At 46.2% G+C, this 19,318-nt stretch overlaps 1 protein-coding gene across 3 annotated transcripts in view; it reads left to right on the top strand.

Annotated features, from left to right (window-relative positions):
- Positions 1-950: 950 nt before the first annotated feature.
- LOC116945638 (N-acetyl-beta-glucosaminyl-glycoprotein 4-beta-N-acetylgalactosaminyltransferase 1-like) overlaps positions 951-19,318 on the top strand; it is a 119,829-nt gene continuing 101,461 nt past the window's right edge. Inside the window, exons 1-2 of one of the 3 annotated variants that reach the window (XM_076069473.1) lie at positions 951-1,802; positions 12,286-12,378. In XM_076069473.1, the coding sequence (XP_075925588.1) occupies positions 1,679-1,802; positions 12,286-12,378 (217 nt within the window). In that variant the 5' untranslated portion in view covers positions 951-1,678. The remainder of the gene's footprint in view (positions 1,803-12,285; positions 12,379-19,318) is intronic. The other 2 variants (XM_032960143.2, XM_032960141.2) reach the window with 2 other exon arrangements.

The following is a 19,318-nucleotide window of genomic DNA, read 5'->3' as shown; positions in this document are numbered from 1 at the left end:
CTTCAGACGGGCATGTATATTTCCTTTCTTGAGCAGGGGGACCTTGCGGGCACTGCAGGATTTCAGTCCTTCACGGCGTAGTGTGTTACCAATTGTTTTCTTGGTGCCTATGGTCCCAGCTGCCTTGAGATCATTGACAAGATCCTCCCGTGTAGTTCTGGGCTGATTCCTCACCGTTCTCATGATCATTGCAACTCCACGAGGTGAGATCTTGCATGGAGCCCCAGGCCGAGGGAGATTGACAGTTCTTTTGTGTTTCTTCCATTTGCGAATAATCGCACCAACTGTTGTCACCTTCTCACCAAGCTGCTTGGCAATGGTCTTGTAGCCCATTCCAGCCTTGTGTAGGTCTACAATCTTGTCCCTGACATCCTTGGAGAGCTCTTTGGTCTTGGCCATGGTGGAGAGTTTGGAATCTGATTGATTGCTTCTGTGGACAGGTGTCTTTTATACAGGTAACAAGCTGCGATTAGGAGCACTCCCTTTAAGAGTGTGCTCCTAATCTCAGCTCGTTACCTGTATAAAAGACACCTGGGAGCCAGAAATCTTTCTGATAGGGAGGGGGTCAAATATTTATTTCCCTCATTCAAATGCAAATCAATTTATAATATTTTTGACATGCATTTTTCTGGATTTTGTTGTTATTCTGTCTCTCACTGTTCAAATAAACCTACCATTAAAATTATAGACTGATCATTTCTTTGTCAGTGGGCAAACGTACAAAATCAGCAGGGGATGAAATACTTTTTTTCCCTCACTGTATACCCGTATAAATTGTACGTGTATGAATGTGAATGCACACAAAGACAAACCCCACCTATTGGCCTTTCACAAACTGTTCGCGAGCACCTTTGTCTCCCCAGCGGCGATGTTTACTACACACCGCACCAGGTACTGTACTCATTTGAGGCCCGAGTCGACCTAGGGGAGGGCCAGGACCGGTTTAGATAATCGTCACCGGTGTGGTGACCCGTGAGCGGGAATCGAACTCGACCCGCCAGCATCGTAGTGCAAGCGCTGCGCTAACCGCCACACCACCGCTCCACACTCCCGCGCGCGCGCGCGCACGTGTTCACACAGTTGTGATGCGTGTCGCGTTCCGCCTCCCATTGGGCACACACACAGAGAGAGAGAGGCGAGGAAGGGGACCTCCCTCCTTCCTCCTCCCCTCGCCGCGATCTCATTCGGCAGCCCTGGCAAGCAGCAGGTGATGCAGCAGCAGCTTCCCTTGCCTGCCGGTGCCCGCCAGTGTTGACCGGTCGCTGGACCTGCTGCTGCTAGGTCAATAATAGCCCGGGTATCGGGCGATAGAAGAAAGCATTGGTGTGGGCTGGTCGCAGTGCAAGTGGGAAAATGCTGATTTGTTATTCGACGTTAGCGTAAATTCTTTTGCCCTAGGTTTTTTTTTTGGGGAGGGGGGGGTGAGGGAAAGGTAGGATTGATCAGATCTCTTATTTTGTTAGCCAGCGTTTATTTTGTTTATTATCGTCGCCGTCAATATTTTAGTTGTTGTGTTGGAGCTATGCCAAGTTGTTTGTGTCTTAGCTTGAGAGGCAGCCGCAGCTGAAATCGCGATGTAAGATCGCAAGGACACGGGCGTTTACCACCAACAGCATCGTGTTAATTTATTATCATTGCCAATTATACATGGTGCGTTAAGTTTAACGGATAGAAGAAGATGGTCTTCCTTCCTATCAAGAAGATACGCAAAAAGGCCAAGACGTTGGCTGCGATCGCCGTGCTGACGCTGGGAGTGTTGGCCACTTACCTCGGCACTCGCGCGGGGTCCCGCCCGCACACAGGTAGGCCTCGCGGCTGGGACTAGCGAGCCCCGCCGGGCTAGGGTGCGCCTCGCCCGGCAGAGCCCCCCGCGGTGATGAGGGTCGGATGGGGTGTTGATAATAATGTGTGTGGGGGAGCGCTGGTGTAGCGACACGAGTTCGATTCCCGCTCGTGGCCACCAACACCGTTGACGATTATCCGAACTGGTTCCGGGCCTCGCCTAGGTCGACTCTGCCGCAAACGAGTACCTGGTGCGGTGTGTAAACATCGACGCTGGGGAGACAAAGGCGGCCGGGCGTGGTGTTGGCCACCCACCCGTGTGCCGTGCCGATCTTCATGGGTGCTCGCTAACAGCGCTCGCCCCAACGGCCTGTTTGTGGCTCAGTGTGTAGCAGGACATGTGATGTGTGGGTAATACAATGTCCTGCAGACGTCTGCAGTCGCCCATGTACACATTTCTGTGTGTGGAGTGCAGCTACACATGTATACATGTGCACACGCGTGCGGGTAGTACATGAACACGTGTAAAAAGGGCGTATCTTCTTGATGTGTGGGTATGACATGTGCATGTGTGGAAGGACACAGGTTGTACATACGTGTGTAGTACAGGTATGTGTCGATGCAGGTACCCGTGTGGTCATAAGTGCACGGAATGTGTTGCACATGCATACCTGTGTATGAACGCACACTCATTTGCATAGTATGTTGAACTTGTTTTCAGTTGCATTTATTTGGTATAGCCCTGTGAGCCATTCGGCTCTTGAATCGGGTGCAACCGCAACAAACAAAAACACGAACAAGAAAAACATCTTACAGTGATTATGTGACTGTGCAAACAGAAAATACAGGAAAAAAACAGCAAAATAATCCTTGAAAAGCACCGTACACCAACTCTGTGTGCAAAAATCCCAGTGGGATGCAAGTCAAACAACAACCACAAGACAACTTAGATTAAGATATTTCGAACCGTACGTAGCCAACCACGTGTTAACATTACACGAGCTGTACCGTGCACACCTCTAAAAAAAACACGCATTCGTCTGTGTTATCCCTCGATCCTCACGACCGCAGCAATTCCAGTCCACCAATTCTCACGCATCACATGGGCGCGATTGGGTCGGCACTTTTAATACAAACCAACATGAATTCCTCACGCCTCCAAACCCCATCCATCCTCCCTACGGCTCTCACGCCTCCACAAAATCAACCTCACACGCTGGACCAGTTGCCAATCTCAGGCATTGCCCCACCACCGTACAGCATTGGCAGTTTTTTTAATATGTATAACAGTCCCTAGATGCAACGGAGTAATTCGATTAAATTGATTCCCAATCAACGAGCTTGCAATCAAAATACTATCCGGAGCCACATCACGGTCATCATCTGTACAGAAAATTAATCGTGTTCATCAATGACACTGTGGCCTTAAAAGGAAAAAAATATATATTCGGCAACGTTTCAGACAATGGCCCTTCTTCATAGCACACCTTCCATAGAGGGTAAGTAAAATTAACATAGCAACTGGTAACGCTATAACCTGTGGTTGGGGTAGTAAGCAGCGGTTTGCTCTTGAATAGATGGGTTCCTGTAAAACTAACGTGGATTTTCCATCACTGGCTTCTGGATTGTGCTTGGATGATGGGTGGTCACCATGCATGATAGGCTGCGTTGCTATGTGGCTACGTGTTTAATGTTCAAAATATGCTGGATATATGGTACAAGTAACTGGCAGTGGTTAGACACAACGCTACTTGGTTTACTGATGATCGGGCATCATGTATTTGTAAGTGATTAGTGTGAGGCTTGAAATGCTGTGTTGAACTTAAGGCTGATCCTATTTTAAGAGTGAACTGATCAACCTTCTAGCATTATTTTTGGGGACCCAAGTTCAAACATTTAGTTAATCATATATATTTGCAGATATAAGCATGAACTGTAGTTTATCGTGATAAATTTCAGATTGATTAGCCCTTCTAGAACATCATTAGAAAAATGGTTCAAACACTACACTTAAATTGATGTACGTACATACTTTTCCTGCAAGCAAATATGGTCACAACCCCACCAACCAACATGGAGTGGAGAGGCCTTGGCCCAGCAGTGGATTGACAAATGTCTGAAAATCAATCATACAGCTTTAATATAGATGCATGAAGCTAATAATATACACTCATTTTTACTTTATATAGTACACTGCTGCATATGCAGAACATTCAGTAACATCACACGATGCTGCAGATGTCACAAAATCATTCTGATTGCTTACTGGTACAAAGTGCTCCTGCTTAGCTGTACAAAGGGATCTCTTAGCCAAATTTCCATAAGGCAATACTATAACGATCCATTATGCCCGACATAATTAACGTCAAAAAATATTTCGTACTCAAATGAGAGCAGGGTGTAGAGCGCTTCTGTTGTTACTCAAATTCTACATTTCTCTGGATGGGAGCATTCTATCCAAGGGCAACAGCTACCAGGGATCTCAATGTAAAACTCGTGTTGCAGACACCACAGCTAAAGTGGGGCTGAGTTGACCACGACTGGGGTTTGAACTCAAAATCGAATGATTTGAATCCGTTTTCACTTCCCACTGAGCCATATACCGGTCAACATCATCAGCAACAGTGGCAATGATTTGTCTTTTGCGAGATAAAGTCCTCCCCGAGATAGAGTCCTCCCCACACCATCTCCAGCCCTCAAGGTCTCGTGAAGTGACAATCCATATCATTATTGCACATATGGTTGAGTCTCTCCTTTGGCTGCTGTTCAATTTTCGGTCTCTTTCATTGGCAATCATCTCTTCTATTGATGTGTCCTGTCCATACCCACGTGTTGAACTATCACACTTGCCATGTTGGTATTTCAGAGGAAGAGATATGTCGAGAATCCTGAGGGTTGTGGATGAGAATGAAATCAGTTTTATCTCCAATTTATCCACGAGGGATACTCCTTGTCCTTTTTTTATTCTATTAAACATATGATTGCTGTTTTCATATCCCCACTGGCTGCAAACTGTAATGGATGTTCTCCTCTTGTTCATCTTTCCAATGCAAAATTTACCAATCCTCTCATCTCTCGTATTGCTTTCCCCCACATTGAAATTGAAGTCTTCCATGATGATGCTATTGTCTGTTTTGTTCTCATTCAGAAGTTGGAAAATGCCTTCTTACGTTTTTGTCAAATTCTACTTCACGTGATTAAACACATTGTTTGGTGATGCCGCATTTGCGGTGGTGCACAAAGCACAATTGACAGCAAACTCAACAAATCAATAACACTGGTCTTAAATAAAAAAATATAACAAGTGACAATTTGGGCAATGGCCCATCTGAATTAGGGCCATATCCCGAAACGTCACCGATTAATTAACTTTTTCCTTTAAGACCACAATGTTATCGACGAATTAGAGGGTTTTTAGTCTTTTCAGCTTGTTTTGGGGCGTATACTGTCATTATCTTTAATCGTATATTGGTTGGAGAGCCTTAACTTTAGCTGGGAAACTATTTGTGAAGTACTCTTTAATTTTCAAACTAATTCCCCGAGCGACTAAAAATCCACGTGTCTGAAATTACTGTCAACTCTCCTATGATAGGCTTGCCACGATTTAATGGATTTATTTACATTTTCGTCTTTTATCTGCACCTCACAGAATACCTAATATGTTCCAATGTATTTTTCAAAGTTGTCGCCAGTTTGATAAGGTTTCGTTCATTAAAGAGTCAGCATATTTGTGCGTAGCTAAGGGTCAAATCCAGATGGCACGTTTTTTATAGTAAGTGATTTTGTCCCTCCGCTTTCTCAGATAATGCCATGGCTATTGTTGGGGTGAAATTAATTTGGCTGGCCACATGCCAATGAAGCTTGAACTATTGACAACATGGGCGCTGACGTGGCCTTAACGTTAGCGCTTGCCGCCTGTCGCGCAGAGGTTCACAGTTCGAATCCACCGACCGGCCCCTGATTATCACTGCAGGTGCATTAACCGTAAAAACAAATTTTACACGCTTCATCGTAGACGATCAAGAATCCCGTAACCTTGTTCGCAAAGGGTAGGCCATTGTGATGCCTGCGCCGCGGTCAATTTTTTTTTAAATAGCCGCAAATCACTCAATTGGGATTATTCGTGGCAATTATTGACCCCGACTGCAACACCTTAGAAGGACCCCTCCTAAAAATGAGTCACAATACTCAGCCAGACTCTGCTGGGCAACCGAGAATAATTATTATAATAATGCAAGGTCAGCGTATATATTAACGAATAATTATATCGTGAACGTTGTGCGTGTTTGTGTTATTCATGGCTGTTAGACGTGCCATGTAAAGCCATTTTAATGATTTATTGCTGCTCAGTACGTTTCCTATACGTGACATTTTATCAGGGTGGGTACATCTGTGCAACGCCCAAACTCTGCTTTTTCCCGTGGATAAATAATGAGAAACGATAAGACGGCTATACCAAGATACCAAGTCTAAGTCCTATTAAGTATTCAACCATTCCGGTAATTTATATTTCAGAGTGCAGTATATTATCAAGTTTCTCAGATTTTATAACATTTCTGACTTCAGATGAGAACTTCCCACACTCCCAGACCATGTGGGCTCTTATACTTCAGGTGCGTCTATATATGTCAGCCTGTCTCACTCATGTACAAATCATATGACGCATCTATTGCTTGGTAGACATTGGTGACATGACTGCAAGGGATGAGAGCTGGTGTCGGGATTAAATGTCTGGTTTGCAAATAACTGCTCTTTAAGTTACTGCATTCCTTCTCCACCATCCTCCCCCTCCACCGCACCCCTCAGAGTAAAGATGACTCGATGAATTGTCATATTTCGGGTCTGAAAATCTATTCAAGCATCGCTTATTTTTGTCTTTTGTTTACACTCTTATTAGTATTTTTTGTTTGTGTTTATAGATTGTGCTGCCTCGTGTGTACACATGTGTTCACCTCATTAGCTCAAATGGAACTTTAGAAGATCAATTTAACAACATTCGCTGATGATGATGAAAATAATGATAAATTCAGTTTGGGATTATTAAGCAGTGATGTTCTGAATTCACATTTTGGGCTATCCGACTAAACACATATGTACAAATGAGTCTGAAAAGCTTGAGAAACAAAAGAAAAGACTGGCTTATGGTTTACACACATTGAGAAAATGTTTTCATACGCACAATCCATGCGCTCTAAAGAAAGGCCATTGCCCAAGACGTCACCTGTTATATATTTTTCCTTTTTAAAGACAGTTTTATAGGCAAACATGTAAAATGTTTAACTCTTATGCAATTCGATGCACGGCTGCGCTCATAATTTAAACTAAAACCTAACAGTGCACTGTTTCTACCTGCAACACATTTTTTCAACACCAGATGTCTGTTTAGTTTCTCTATTTAAACCTTTTTTATTTCTCCAAAATTCCACTTCGAGTAAACAAAAAATATCCTCGTCGAAAGAAAAATGTAACTCCACACCCACCGAGTAAATTTAAACATTTTTTTTACTTTATTTATCTTAGTACAGTGCTGCCCCCAGGGTCTTATTTTGATAAAAATGACCGCGCTATATATGAAGTAGCCAATGTCAGTTGTTGTCGTGGCACTATAGGATGTGCTGTTAGCCCTCTCCATGCTTCCTGGCAGAGTGCTTTCAAGCACTGAGCAGGCATGTCACACGCCCACCCATATTTCCGTGCATATACAACACGTGCAACGTTAAAGGTTGTTAAGATAGTTATTTTAAAAGAAGAATATACAAGCCAGCAGAAACGTGTTGTAATGTTTCTTCGACGATTTTTTATCCTTCGACCGACGCTCCCGCCGGTTAGTTTATTTGTCGCGATTCAGGTTGACAAATTCGATCCAAGAATACTTAACTTTATTTTCACGTTGTAGCAGCACCTGGCAGCTGGAGGGGTCACCTAAATGAATTCATGCACGTCTTCGGACATGATCAGTCCGCTGATGGATGAAGGCCTCGCCATAGCCGTCGCTATCTTTCACTGTACTGCGATGCAGCCATCCATCCGCCGCCTACACACAAGCTGATTTCATCGCTCCATCTCCACGGTGGACGTTTTATCGGACATGACACGTAATTTAGCAATCTACAAACATCTCTTCCTTCACACGTCATTTAATGCATGTATCGCATGCTTAACGATCAATCCTCATCGATGTATCGATGCATCATTACACTGCTAGTCTTAAACAACTGCCCACTGTCATTATGGTTACCAAAAAAACTGGAATTATATAATATAAACCACTTTTACAGTACCGACTTCGATTTCTAACCAGGGCTAAACATCCGTGGCGAGTGATATCTGAATCAGTCCTGGGCCTGCCACCTTCACCAGTGTGGCAAAGTATGTAAAAAAAAATAATGGTAAAAAAATTTACCGTAATTTTTTAATGCAAAAAAAACCACAATCAACCCATGGTGTGAAGCCTTCATCCGGCAGTGGATTAACAGTGGCTGTAAATTACTTTCACATTATTTTTTTTGTGCCCAATACGTCTGATAAGAGCGGCAGTAGAAGCGCGCATGGCGGATGTGCGAAGCGGTCGCCTGACGCGCTGTGGGATGAGCGCGTCACCCGGCGTTCGTTCTGGCAGTGAGGCTTCGGACGCAATCTGCACCTTTCCGCATAGCAGCGAGTCTTCAGGTTTACACACACGGGTCCCCTTTTTTCTGTTTAGTGTGCAAGGGAAAAAAAAAATCGCGTGCAGGCTCGTCAGCACAAAAGGATCTTTGTGGCCTCGCAAGCAGACCGCAGAATTCGCGCGTGTGTGTGTGTGTGTGCACGCACCCCAGTGGGCTGCCGAGATGTGGCACCACTCCAATGTACCGTACAAATATTAGAGCTGCAAAATCACATTGACCGTTTTGATAATTATTTCTGTTATCATTGCTTCTTGGTTATTTTTTTCATTTCATTTTCTGACAGTGTTTTTCTAATAAAACGTAATTAAAGGTCCCAATACCACACGATTCTAAGGTCATAATAAATAGCAGTTACCCATTCAATTAGTGCTGTGCAGAAAATATATTCCCCGAGTAACTGACGCACAGCCATAATATGACGTTCTAATTTTTTTGAGGCCGATTAATTACTTATGTGTTTGACAGTTGTGTGCATTATAAGGGTTATATAGGTGTTTAAAGGTGCAAATGTGAGAAGGCCTATGGGCAGGCTTATGTTGGGTGAATTGCAAGTTAAATAAATCAAATAACTCAAGATGTCTTTTTGCGCTGGAAAAATACGTGAAAGTGCGAAAACAATACCACAAAAAACATAGTTAAAGAGCAATTGGAAACTGACGTGGCGATCATCGTCATGTCGTGAAACTTAATCATCGTATCATTTTGTAGAGAAAGATATTGCGGCAAGCCCTAGGTGCACTGATGCATACTTGTGAGTTATCGACACAAAAAATGTGAGAATGCATATATTGACTTGCACTTGGCCAGACTGTGTACAGCCCCATGAGTCAATCCACTTCTTGATCAGGGCCTCCTCCCACACCTGTGGGTAGTAGAGGTTATTTGACCATACTTCACGCTGGTCAGCACGGGTTGCTGAATGAGGGGAGTACAGAAGTACAGTAGAACAACGGACTATTCCCGCACTGGCTCACCAAGTAGCCACGAAGCCCTGTGACAAGCTATTTGTTCACAGGTTCCCACCCATCCCGAGCACTATCCAGGTTCTTACCCCTCTTAACTTCCGAGATCTGACGAGATTGGGCGCATCCCAGGAGACCTGGTTGTGAGGCCTGCTATGAACCTGCACGGTAGCGGTAAGAGCTAGGAATTCACACGCCTGGTTCAAATGTTACATTAGCCCCACGGCTAGACACAGCCCCATTGTGTGGAAGTCCCACTCGAGACGCACCGGGAGTCTCGTTGTCAGGCACTCGTAAGTGGGGAGGTGTGCTCTCCCGCCGATGTGGGTTTCAGGGATTGACTTGTGTCACGCGGCGCAAGACTGGCAACAGTTGTCAACGGTCGTTTTAAACGGGACCAGTTGACAAAACGATTGTTCACGAGGTTCACTTGGGCAACGAATGGATGGCGGCTTCCCAAGGTCGCATGTTCAATGGGATCAATTGCAAACACCGTTTCGCCCCCCCCCCTTCCCGAAATGCCTACTTGCATGACTGAATGTTGGGTATGCACGAAGGATTATTGTTTAAATAGTGTTGGTAATTTACTGAGCTATACAAGCACGCGGATAATGATTGGCTCGGAGAATCAGATAAAAATAAATGTTTGATATATTCATGTGCTATATGCTTTTGCATTATATTTTAGCACACCACCCCTGCATCTCATTTAATAAATATCTGCCGGTTCGGAAGCAATGGATTTTTTTCCCTAAAAGTCTCGCACACGTACATGTTATGTTTGTGTAGTCTTGTACAACAATTTCGCTAAATATTTAGAAATGTCTGTTGAATGGACATTAAATATATATATTCCTAGGACAGCCAAAATAATGAAATAAAGATGTGGATGACGATGGTTTGGAGCGCTTTCATAAACCAGAACATGGTAATGACAAACAACACACCGGTTGTCTGAAGAATGCATTTTACCATCGGCGTGTTCTACATGTGATGACAGATTAATAAAAAAACATGGACATTGATGAATAAAATGGAAGAAAAGCTGAAAAACGTGCAAAGGAGCATGGAGAGAGAGAGATGCATCCTTACAATTACTCTGGTAGACAGACGGCGGAGGAACACGTGGATTATTGAACATGCCCCAGACAGAGAGCATTCCATTGACTGTAAGTGGCGCTTGAGCAGGACACGTTTCTAGAAGAAGGGATGATAGCCGGTTGTCAGAACGAGCAACGGAGTGGCAGCCAAAGGAGGGAATGCCGTCAGAGGGGTTTACTTTAACACGGAGGCTTTCGAGACCAATATAATCCATAATAGAGGGTTTTTTGGGTTAGATCGCGTAAATATATAAATGTGTCGTTAAGACCCGCCACCACCCGACACAGCCAACTAGTAAGAGTTGTCACGGAAACAGAACATGCCAATTCGTCACGAGGACAGCACACCGGTGTGTTGGAGAGCAAAGCCACAACATTTACAATCTGAGTACGACGTTTCGCCAGTAATTACAACTCGCTTCATCAGGCGACACCCAGAGAAAAATCCACACGACCACGGGGAGAGAGAGACATGCAAACTCCAAATATACAGCAGGTGTCAGGGTCGTGATTGAACCCACGACCTCCTGTATACCAGGCGAGGTAGATAACATTTCAAATCCACCATGGCGCCCCAAATGGAATGATCATGGCTGATGATGATTGGGAACTTAGTTGGCCAGGTACTGCATCGGCGTTCACACCAGAGCACCTTGCGTTCCCACATCAACCCGGCCCCGCCGAGACAATCCCATTACACCAGAGCCCCTGGGCTAGTGTCTCGACCCGTGGCGCACGCCGAGCCCTGTGGCCGACTTAATCAGAACCAAGATTTTTTTTTTTCCAGCCCAATGCCAATGGAGGGCAGCGCTCGGTTGGGCATTGGGCGTGGGAGGAAGGGGATGGAGCAGGAATTATTCACCGAATCCTGTGGTTGATAGAGGAGAACAGGAAGGTGGAGCCGAACTTGTGTCATCACCATCATCTCACCATCGGCTCCAATTCTCTGAGGTCGTGGGTTCGAGTTCACATCGTGACGCAGTGGCGAGATGTTAACTCCCTTGCCTGGTATGCAGGAGGTGGTGAGTTCAATCCCGACCCTGACACCTGCTGTATATTTGGAGTTTGCATGTCTCTTTCTCCCCGTGGTCGTGTGGATTTTTCTCTGGGTCCTACGGTTTTTTCCCTCCACATTTATAAACACACGTTTAGAGTATTTGGCTGCTATACATTTCCATTTGATTAGCCACTTTGTTGAGCTATCACTTGTGGCCAGGTCATTAATAAAAAAAACTACGTAGCTCAGTGGACCTTACCTGGTTAAAATAAAAAAAGTTTAGCTTAATTTTAAATTAGTCTCACAGTCTCGCCGATGCAAAAATCCACGCAGCCCCTGAACATACCAACTGATTTCACCGCTCCATCTCCAACGGCGGTAATTTTAACGTGCGTGTTCCTGCTTTGGCTGCTCCCTGCTTTTTTTGTTCGCCTCGTTGCACGAGGTGGAGGGTTTGAGGGAGGTGAGTATAGCAGGAGTGGATTAACCTACCACGTGGCTTTTATAGAATGGGTGTACGGAACCCCCGTTTTGTGGGTTGTTCCTGGACCAGTAACTAGGCCAGCAGACTAGTCCCAGGTCAGTTCTCGTGCAATCGAGACGGCCCGTCTTATCCTGTGTTACGAGTGATATCTGGCAAAAAAAATTACTTGCGAGTTTTTCTGGCGTGACCTTTTAGGGTGTTTGTGCCTGGTGTCTTTGGGAAGCAACTGGCCAAGTGCGATGCCGCTTTAATTGCCATTTTAGACGCCGTCACATCTTGCTTCTCTTTCCAGCGCCCCCAAATGCACTGTACGTCGACTGGTATGCAATTTGGAATTGGCGAACATCCCAATGCACGAGGACTGCTCTGAAAACGAGGGGACCCGGTGAGACTTTCTTGAATTTAAAAGGGCATAGTTATTATGTCACACATACGTACAATTGAATTATTATACAAAAACATCTAATAGTGCTAATTTAAAATAATTTAGCACCACGAGAGGGGATATTGGCCTACTCTTCCACACTGGCCAGATTTCTTGGAGTACCCACACTGGAGCCCTCCGCTACGCGACCTCCCGAACAATCAGATGAACTTGTGGCCTTCCCCATAGCTCGGTGGGCCTTAACTGGCAAAATAAAAATAGTTGATAGTTGATTTACATTGCCGTGCGGATCGAGGCAGAGCCCGTGGGCTCATCAAACTTGCAGCATCCCTTCATCTTCAGCAGTAAGGAGATCGAATCGGCGACTTCTGGACTGCGGGTCCAGCGCACTGGGCGAGAAGGCCATGGCAGTGTCCCCTGCACCTTCAGGGTAGTGCTCGACACACCTGGGCACGTACAACACACATTGCAATTGGCTTGAAGGGTCCCTGGGTTCGGGTAAATTTTTTGCATTTTAACTCCATTGTGAATCACCACGGCAGAGAGAGGCCACTTGTGAAACCGCAGATGGCTTTGGTGCTGCTTTGCCAAAGATATGACATTGCTCGCATATTTGTGTTCGCTTCACACAAAAGCACGCCTGATTGGATTGTGACGCTTTGGCATGGCTGATAGCTACCACAATTATACGCATCTTCAGACTGCCGACACGCGAATTAATTCAGCGGTTGAACTTAACATAAATATACAAAGAAGACAAAGACCCCTTGGATAGCCTTAACATACCTTTGGGGCAAGTGCACCTTTGAAGGCCAGCACGGCACACGAGGGAGTGTGGGTGGCCAGCACCACGCCCGGCCGCCTTTGTCTCGCAAGTGACGATGTTTAAACATCGCACCAGGTACTCATTTGAGGCTGAGTCGACCGAGGGGAGGCCCAGGATCGGTTCAGATAGTCATCACTGGTGATGACGACCCGAGTTCGATTCCCAACCATTGCAAACATGTGTGGCGAGCGACATCCGAACCGGTCCTGGACACCTACTTAACTTCACCAGCCCCCACTGACCAACGTGAAGTGCGGTTTGCAATCGCCGAGACTGATGCGGCGTCGGGAGGCCTTCACCCAGCAGTGGGTGGGAAAAGGGGCTGAAAATGTAAATTAATAAAGACGCTCCGAGCAGCGATGTCAAAGCTGCGGTTCACAGTTTTTATTGCGGCTTCGAGGCAGGCCACAGCACAGTAATTAAATTTGCCCAAGCAGAGATTTTCATGGAACATGGCACATTTGTTGGAGGTCAGCGGCTCAGATGCGTTGGGATACGAGCATGGCCAGAGGTGCTATTGCCTGTCTTTGTACCTCTGCGCGAGCCTAAAAAAAGACCTTGCCGTGCCTGGATTGGCACCGCAAGTGTTGTGGGAGTCTCGTGTGTGAGCTCTGGCCGTGATGTTGTGACACCGCGTGCTGCCTTTGCGTTCACCCGTACATTTCCGCTCGGATACGTGATTATATATTTTAAGTGCTTAAGACTGTGCATGATCGAACCCTCGAGTGATTCCGAATACGATCCCCGTGAGCGATTTCTCGTCATGCTCCGAGCCCACACTTACGTTTTCTCGCTTGCAGAACGTGCGTGGTGGATTCGCGTAACAAACTTTGTATAGAATTAATAAATAATAAATAATACGAAGAAAAGTTTTCTCCCTTTTAGGATGGAAGGTGGGAGAAGTTGGGACTGGCTCCGGCTCCCACTTGCATTACCGTATTGAGACTCGCTAAAAAGTTCAGAAGCGTAAACTGGCGATGGAAGCGCGTGGTTGGGTTCGTTGTATCGGTGGCTGTTGCTTCCTCCGAGCGCAGCTACACACACACAAACAAGTTTGTTATTGACCTTACGAGATACGACGGTAGAGTTTTACGGTGCCTCTTCCATTATTCCCACGGTAATTTGCGTGCGAGTGTCGTTCACACTTTTTGTGGCCGGCGTAATATTTTGAATGCGGGCCACTTGCCGTTGAGTTTTCTTTTTGTGTTTAGTTTTTTTATCCTTCCCCTGCACCTCCGATTATCAGCACGGTTGGCTACGTACGGTTCTAAAGAAATTTCAACATGCACACGTATGTTGCTGCGAACGCCGAGGAAGCCGCCACTCTGCACGACATGCTGTCGCGTTTCTTTTGCAGCTCGCGTGCTCGCACCGTGCCAGAATGTTAAAATGCGGGCTCGTGAATTACCGCACTTCGACGGAAGGTGTTGCAGTCGGGAGAAATTAAATGCTTTGGCGCTGCTGAAATGATTGCCCGTCCCCCAAGTCGCGCGCGTGCATTTTGTCCGTGTCACCCGCGTGTGTACATATTCGGAATGCATGCACACGAGCATATCCTGAAACACGCCTGTAAACGGACATGCAGTGCGTGTATCAAGTGTCTGGAACGATTCACCCCCTTCCCGCCTCCCCCACCTCGCAATTCGACGAATTGCCACAATTCAGGATCGCAATTCGATTAAAACGATTCCTGTGTTTTCATTTATTTTTGCACAAGCACTAAGGTATTTTTTTTGTTGTTGAAAAGATCCAAAAACATTTTTTTTGAATAATAATTGTAGGTTCATTAGTAAGCACAACACTCGCGCATACAAGGGTGAGGGCGGCGCACACTTTTTAGTTTGGTGGGTGTTGTTGGCTGAGCGAATGCGCAAACGCGCGTGGACGAGTGGCATGCGACTTAACATTCGACTGATATCATTCGACTGCTATCTAATGTTAAGACCGCCATGTACGCACGTGTGTATGTACGTTAAACTTTATTCGCACCGTATGTAGCCAACCGTGCTGATCGGAGGTGTGGTGCGTGCATCGTTACGCGCGCGCGCACGTAACAGGCTGTGCATAATTGGCTCTCATGATTGTCGACAGCCACTGTAGACCGCTGCCTTTCACTGTAAAAAAATATAATTTATTGTGGAATCGGATCGCGACCCTGAATTTCTATAATTCATAGAATCGTTGGGGTGGGGGGGGAGATGGGGGTACGTGGGATGAATCATTACGCTTCTGCGGCGCACAGTCAGCAAATCATTTTAATACATCTATGTAGGCTTTTTCGCAGTTGTGCTGTACAGCTAATCAAGTGCGTTTTCGGGTTGCACTGCGTGTTGAATGGGATGATGTCCAACGTTTTTCTCCGAGTGCCGGGAGCTTCAAAACCCGAATCGTTTCTGAATACTTCCTGAAGAAATTCCCAGCATGTGGAGCAAACTTGTCGAACCATCACGCGAGCTCCGGTCATCCTTGTAGCGGCGGCTTTTGGCCGGCCATCGAACAAAGACGGTGGTCACCGCATCGTCATGTTCTTTGAGACGCGGTTCTGCGGCCGTCTGGAACGCTCTTCCTTCCGATATCGGGAAGCCACTGGAGTTGTGCACTTTTAGATACACATTGAAAACTCATTTATTTAGAGTTACTTTTTTGTGTTTAGTTTGTTGTCCTTCCCCTGCACCTCCGATTTAGCACGGTTGGCTACGTCCGGTGCGAAAGACGTTCAACGTACATACGAGCAACACGCGGCAAGACCTGAAAACGCATCGGAGAGCTGTACGGCACAATGACAAAAAGATAATTTTGTGTTTTTATGTTATGGAGACCAAGCCCCTGACTCTCACCGCATCATTGGTGTAAGACTGCACCACCAAGAAAGGGGTTGTGGGGGTTTTTGATGGCACGTGGCTGAACGTCTCGCTTGTGGACGCCACAAGTCCACTTTCATAGTTTCCTGCAGTCAGCATCGCACTTACAATAATTTGCAGCTACATCGGTGACCTTACCTTATAAAAAAAACTTGTGGCTGGGAAAGGGTATTTTATCTTTCGATTAGCATGGTTTGGCAACGTACGGTGCGAAAGAAGTTTAACATACATACGTATATTTATGCTGAAATGCTGGGCTGATTCCTTCGTAAGTTGCTCGTTATGATGTACGGCAACCCCCGTATTGTTGGTATTTAGGCTATAAACTGAATAATAATGTAATACTTTACTGTTTGCGCCATTCTTATAGCCCCAAAGCTATCACGAAGGTACTATGGAGACCCACCTGTGAAACTGCAGGAAGTTTCACAGGTGGGAGCGATGTCCCTCTATGTGTGCAGTACTTTTTGAACTTCGCAAATTTGGATTATGACGCCGGAGGGGGGGGGGGGGGGCACGAAGGCCGACCCCATTTTTGAATGACATCATCGGGGGATCTCAAACATCCATTGTTGGTTAATACACCCACAACAATAATCAGGGCTGCCTGCCGGATACAAGCTCTAAGCGCCCCACAGCAAGCTGCAAACGCCATAATGCCGAGGCAAATCACCTCCCTATTGTGGTGATAAAGTCCCGGCGAGGGGCTTGAAGAATGGGCGATTTTTTTTGCACTTTATAAAAATCTGTTGTCAAATGTGGTTGAGAAAAAATATACTTTTCACGAACTTTGGTGTTTTTATTGTAATCCATTTTGGCAAATCGAGTGAAATGTGGCTCCTTTTGTCCACAGTTGTGGGTGCTATTTACTCCTCCACCCGCCTCAAAACCAAATATTTTCCAACCCTTAACCCAGGGCCTGATTGCCAACCGTGTACGTATTCATCATCATCACGAGTCACTATCCACTGCTGGAGTGAAGCGCTCCCAAAGCTGTCGCCATCTCTTGCCGTTTCTCGATGCCAACGGTTTGTCTGGCTCGTTTGGGTCGGCAACCAACATAACAAGAAGAGCCATTTTTTTCCTTTAGAATTCGGTACAAAACTCGATATCTCAAGGGCCTCAACGCGTCGGAACGCATACGTGTACGTTACGTCACGAAGCAGCCTGTAAAGAGCCTCGTGCTCCTCCGGAGCCACCGGGTTTACTGACCCCTGGTCTAGCTCACGCACACAAGCCGATCTCACGGCTCCATCTCCGCCGTGCTCTTCCTCCCGTGGGTGCGTTCTCTTCCTTTTGACTGCCGCCCTCTGGCCGTGTTCTCGACCATCGCCTCTCTTCCGCACGAAGAATCGTGGCCGATCGGAATCGACGCGTTGTTTCGTCTCGTGTTTAGTTGCCGTCTCTTTGGAACTGCCACTTGCGTGTCTAGTCCTGTCTACTGCTTTCACGTGAACATGATTAGGATGCACCCTAAATAATTGATTGTCACGCGCATGATGTCGTGCATGCATCGCGGATGTAAAGAGTCTTATCTGAATAATTGAATTGTTGCATGAAGCCTTCCCGGCCCGAGTAATTTACCCTCCAATGTTGACACAATGTGACAGAAATGTGTGCATTTTACCCATGTGTGCATTACCGTATCTGTGGAGGACTCCACTTTACTTACACATAGTGTCAAGATTGGAGTTGAAATTTATTTTCATGGGCTAAAGGGCTAAAAGCGACCCTGAATGTATGAATAACTTCGAGTAACGTTAATGAATACTGCACGGTCTTCACTGCCAACTTATTGTGTATGCATAAACGAGACGCCTGACATTTTTACCGCAGCGTTACTTTGAAATACTGCGCAGAAAAAAATGGTGACACAACTGCACAAAAACTTGGTCTTGCAAACTCGAGAATGTTCCTCAATGGGAATCATTACTAAACTTGTTATTATTTCAAAGAATATATTTTTATTTATATCCCAGCGAGAGAAATTAAACTTGGGCACTGTGGTTTTAATGGTGCGAATTGCCGAAACGCCTCCCTCGTGAGCCCCGAGGGTCACATGACCACCCGCGTCAGTTTTGTTGCACGTAATTCATATATATATATTTTTTAATGCGTAACAACGCTCGGTCCATCTATCCACCAGTGCAGATAGGGTATCACTCGCACGCCGATGTTAGCCATGTTTGGGAATCAAACTGAGGTGTCTTGTCTTCAGAGTGTGCGGTGGCTCTCTAACCGCTGTGCCACTACTCCACTCACAACAGTGTTACTCAGCTTATCTGGGAGTGCTGGTGACATACGACGAGTGTTTACCCATCGAGCAGAGCGCTTTCTTGCCCGTGTGTCTTTCATAGCTTTCGAGGAGCATCAAGCATGGAAAACAGCACCAAAATATGCCTCGGATTTAGCTCGAGGGCCAGCCTGTGGCTGCAGATTTTGGCTCATTGGTGAGGCTGCCATTGTTTAACGGGCTAAGTCAGCAGCTTACCGCAACACTGGAGACCTGCGCTAAAGGATTGGGAAAACGGGAGGAGCTCGCTGTGATCTGCCCGCTGCTGGATGCGGCACGTCCCCAAGCCATCGACATCTTATCACGGCCTCGCAGTAAAACTATCTGTCTATCTGGCGCACCCTGCACGCGAGTTGATTTCATTGCTCCGTCTCATGCAGCGGACGTCCTCCCCCCACCGTGGGGTGCCTCATCTCTTTCGCTGCAGCGCCGTCGTAACCCACCAATCCCTTCCAGCGACGTGCGCCTCCCCAAGCTCGCTTATTTTTTTGTGAATTATTTTTAGTGATCCAACCACGGGGGGTTTGGGGGGCGGCCGGTGTACAACTTTCGCAACAGGTGAAGTGGTGCACAGCGCGATAGGCGGCTCGGACAGACAGCCAACACGGACGTGTAGGACCGTGGCTTTCTGTGGCACGTGCGTCAGATCCCTTTTCTTTGGGGAAGGAAGGGGGGAAGTGGGAAGTCAGTCTCATTTCAAGTTCAGTCAAGTCAACTCAGGGTCTCTGGAGTGGCATTCACTCCCCTTCCCTATTCCTCAGTTTCAGACTCAGGTGTTTCTAAAGCTGCTCGGGCGAAGAGGGAGTTATGTCAGAGGGTGAATGAAGGTGCCCCATGCCCGCTTGTCTTTCTTAATCAATGTAGCAGCATCTTTCACTCGGCACGTGTTTGATGAATCGTATATATTTTCCTCTTCCTGTCGCATTGACTTCTGGATAAAGCGTGTAATATTGGAGGCTG

Source organism: Petromyzon marinus, chromosome 24, assembly GCF_048934315.1.
Source record: "Petromyzon marinus isolate PM22_M1 ecotype Great Lakes invasive population chromosome 24, UKy_Petmar_22M1.pri1.0, whole genome shotgun sequence".
Lineage (NCBI taxonomy): Eukaryota > Metazoa > Chordata > Hyperoartia > Petromyzontiformes > Petromyzontidae > Petromyzon > Petromyzon marinus.
Note: the sequence above shows the minus strand (reverse complement) of the source record. Positions and strands in the feature narration are given on the sequence as shown.